Below are 3,983 nucleotides of genomic sequence, written 5' to 3'. Positions count from 1 at the left end.
ACCCTAAAATAAGATTTAGTCACATGGCCAGATTATTAATAATATTGCTTGATGAATCAATGTCTCCGTTTTAAAATTCTTATTCTGCTTTCCAAATTCCTTCATAGCTCATTCCTCCTTATCTCTCAAGCCTGCCTCCTCCTGACCTGTGTCTCCCAGAGGTTTCAATGTTCCTCTTGAACATCCCACATTTTAATTACTCTGCCATGGTGCTCCACCATTGATCTTGTGTGATGGTGCTGCAGCCTCACAGCTCCATGGACCCAGGTTTGATCCTGACTTAGGTACTGTCTCTACAGAGTTTGCATGTGCTCACGTAGATTTCTTCCATGTGCTCCATATGGCTCCCACATCCAAAACCATGCTGACTCAATTGGTGGAGGTTAAAGAGGAAGAATCAAAGAATTTATAGGAAAAAAATAGGTTTTGGGGTAAAGGGAGATCAGAATGAGAACAGGACTAATGAGATCGCTCCCTGGAACACGTGGTATCCTGTGTCATTAATATAACTTAAGACGTCTGGAGCTGCCTTGGCCCTAGGCTATAGAATCCCCTCTTTAAATATCTTTGACTCTTTGTTCTTTTAAGATGCTCTTTCAAGTCCTTTGTTCATGTCCCCTAATACCTTCTTGTGGGGGATTGGTCAAATTCTGTGTATTGGTTCTCATGTGTAGTGCCTTGACTGTATCAATGGACCTATATCCAATTTACTGTTGTTCGTTTAGCAATGGAAGATTAAACCAGGCAGCACAGAATTAAAATGGAACAAACCCCCCTCTCCTAATTCGAGTACCTCAATAATTCACAAATAAGGAGATAATTTTTGGCTGTTTAACACAAGATTTAATGCATTGTATTAAATTGGAAAAAATACAAGAAGTATTCTCTCATTGAAATTACATTTGACTATTGAAATAATTGCTAAACATTATGTAGAAGCAGGGGAGTTCAGATGAATGCTCGTAATACTATTTGCGGGACCACTTTAGGAGTGAAGCTTCTCTCTGGTAAGCTTGGGTGTTCAGTCTCTGAGTTGCAGTGTAGCTATTGAAGGAAATTTTTCCCCAGCCTTGCTTGTGTCAGTTAAAGCTTTCACAGTGGATTTAAACAGCAATGAGGAACCGCCTTTCTCCCATTGGCTGCTTGAGCAGGGGGAGGCGGGGAGATGCTGTCTATCAGCCCTCAATTCTGCCGTCTGAGTGGCCAGGGAAGATTGCAAATGACTCATTCATGCCATATAAATGCTGTGCCTTGCACTAAACCCTCTTATTGCTCGCAGTGTTAGTGCAGGACGAAGAGAGGAGGCGTATTGTTGGTAGGGAACACACACACAGGCACTCAGAAAAAGGCGAAGGTTCTGTCCAGAGCTCAACTCCCCTCCCGCCCTAGTAGAGGACTGGATTTTTTGTGTGTGGGGGCAACTAACAAAAAGTGGCTTGTTCACTGAGGTGGGAACCAACGGCGGTCGGTCATGATGGATTGTGCCGTCAATGCACAAAGCTTGATCACAATCTCTCTCCGCAAAATTCACAATTCAAGAACTCAGAGAGGAGGTATCAAGCTCCACAAGAACCTCCTGGTCTCCTATGTGCTCCGAAATGCCAGGCAAGTCTACATGAGCGAGAAGTACGCCGAGATCTACGGCATGCACCAGTACGAGGAGGTACACGACATGCTAGACATCTCGGGAGAGATCCAAGGCAGTCACCCGCTCGAAGAGGTGGAAGAGATGGTGGAGGGAAACGTCGGCCAAGAACAGAACATCTGCAGCCCGCTGGACCACCAACCCGGCCACTTGGACACGCAACTCAGCAAGGACGCCGAGCCGGAGCACCCTCTGTTCCGGCTCTCTTGCTCGGCGTCGTACCCCGGGACGAACTATGAGCCGTCGGGAGGTGGTGGCGTGGGTGGAACGCACTGTAGCAAGACCACAGTTCTGGATCTGGACACTCACACAGTGACCACGGTGGACAACGGCTACCTCCAGGATTGCGCCTGTTGTGGCGCCGGCAGCAGCAGTAGCGGCGGCAGGAAGCGCAAGTCGGACTCGAGCGGGAGCTTTGACCCGAACGAAGCCGAGGACTTTTCGCCGGTTAAGCGGGTCAGGTTCGAAGACTATTCGGGCTCCGGCCCAACCTTGGACTGCACAGACCCTTCCAACATCTCCAACCTCATTTCCATCTTCGGCTCGGGCTTCTCCGGCTTGGTGAGCCGGGCGGACTCGGAGCAATTGCTTCAGACAGAAGTCAAACAGAACGGGCAATTGTGCAGCAAACAGGCGCTCGCCAGTTTAGGGGCATGGACTCGAGCGATCGTGGCTTTCTGAGAGCCACTCGCTTTCTCAGTGTGTTGGTGCTGTGTTTATTATTTTTATTGTAACAGGGCGAAGGAATCTGGACCTCCTTTCCAACGGGAGGCAAATGTGTCATTTTGTTTTGGAGAAACAGAATTGAGTCATAACTTCAAAAAAAACCAGTCAATCCTTTACAATGTGAGACTTGGAGGTCAGCAGTGCAACGACCCCTTCCCGGGAAATTGACAAATCTTTGGGATCGGGGAGGTCGAACCCAAAAACACTACAAATTGGAGTCCACTTTTTCCCGAGCAGGGATGAATTAGTGTTGCTTTAAGAGGAGCACTGTCCCTTTAAATGGTGTCAGACTCCCTGACGCCAGGGATCGCCGCCGTTGGGTTGAATGGGGGCGGGGGGAAAAAAATGTGGTCGTGTCACGTGATCCTGTCCTTTTAAAGGAGAAATGCACAGATTCTCCACGATGCGGGATTAAAATAATTTCGTGGCGCAACTTTTTTAAAAAAAGAACAGTCTGCAGATTTCTAAATTTTGTCCCCGAATGTTTCTCGTTTTGGGTGGCATTTTAAAATGGGACTCCTTCTTGGAGAGGTGGGACCCATTTGCTTGTGATTGTTTTAAACGTTAATTTTTCCGACATGGGAACACTTTTTCAGCAGGTTTTCATTCCCTGTCTCTTGACCATGGTAAAGCTAGAAGCAACTCTAATTGGGAAAGCTAGTTGCCCTTTGTAACAACTTTAACGCGCGCAATAGGGTTCACGAACAATTTTCCCTGTCGTATCCTGAAAGTCCAAACTTCCACTGTTCATTTTTCTTTGTGCATTTAAATACCGACCACTGAAACGGTTGGAAAGTCGAAATGTTGCAGACATCATCCCACTTCATGGAAAGGGAACCGACAGTTAACCCTGGTCTCCATTGAATGGTTCCTATACCTTTCTACTCCCAAATTAAACTTCCATCCAGTTCTCGTCGGGTGCATTGATACAGCGCGAAGTGATCGACGTGGATGAAAACGCGACTTCAGATTTGATTTGAAGCGGTTAGTCCGGATCAGGGTTGTAATTTTTATTTTGCATTCTGTAAATAGACCCCGTTTTTCCTCTTTGATGAACCTGGTTGCAAAAGCTTTTCGACGTTTTGTTTTGTCGTCGAGCAAACACCCCAAACCGTGAGCGTGCAGTTAAATGGTGAGGCTGTTAACCGTAAGTGTTTCCATTTGTGAATCGGTAAACCGAGCGAAACGTTACCCGGTACAAAATTTCTTGCCAACGAAGCCTTTTGTTGTAAAAAGGGATTAAGGCTCAAGGTTTTTAATGAAACGTTTATAGCTGTAACTGACCAGTTTTAATTTGGGAGGCTTCATCTGTCAACATTTCATCTCTTCTGTGTTTGTATCTGTATTTTTGTGCTTTTAATAAACAGTATATCATCACCTGCTTGAATGCTTGGTCCTTTTGGTGCCGAACTCTTTTAAAGAGTATTAAGCTCGTTTTTAAAACTTCTGTCCGTTTCCCCCGCCGTGTTTGTGTTGCAGAGGGTGATGCCCTTCTTAGATTGGCAGTGTTCCCTAATGAGACTGGGGCTCAAAAAGGGTTAAATTTCAAAATGTGACACTTGCGCTGGATTTGGGGATGGTTCTGAATTTTTAAAAAAAAATTTGAAAGTGA

At 45.9% G+C, this 3,983-nt stretch overlaps 1 protein-coding gene across 1 annotated transcript; it reads left to right on the top strand.

Moving 5' to 3' along the window:
- Positions 1-1,284: 1,284 nt before the first annotated feature.
- Positions 1,285-3,733, top strand: ier5l (immediate early response 5-like). The gene has a single exon (XM_069936572.1). The coding sequence runs from the start codon at positions 1,472-1,474 to the stop codon at positions 2,324-2,326; it is 855 nt and encodes a 284-aa protein (XP_069792673.1). The 5' UTR covers positions 1,285-1,471; the 3' UTR covers positions 2,327-3,733.
- The last annotated feature ends 250 nt before the right edge of the window (positions 3,734-3,983 follow it).

This window comes from Narcine bancroftii, chromosome 1 (genome assembly GCF_036971445.1).
Source record: "Narcine bancroftii isolate sNarBan1 chromosome 1, sNarBan1.hap1, whole genome shotgun sequence".
Taxonomy (NCBI): domain Eukaryota; kingdom Metazoa; phylum Chordata; class Chondrichthyes; order Torpediniformes; family Narcinidae; genus Narcine; species Narcine bancroftii.
Note: the sequence above shows the minus strand (reverse complement) of the source record. Positions and strands in the feature narration are given on the sequence as shown.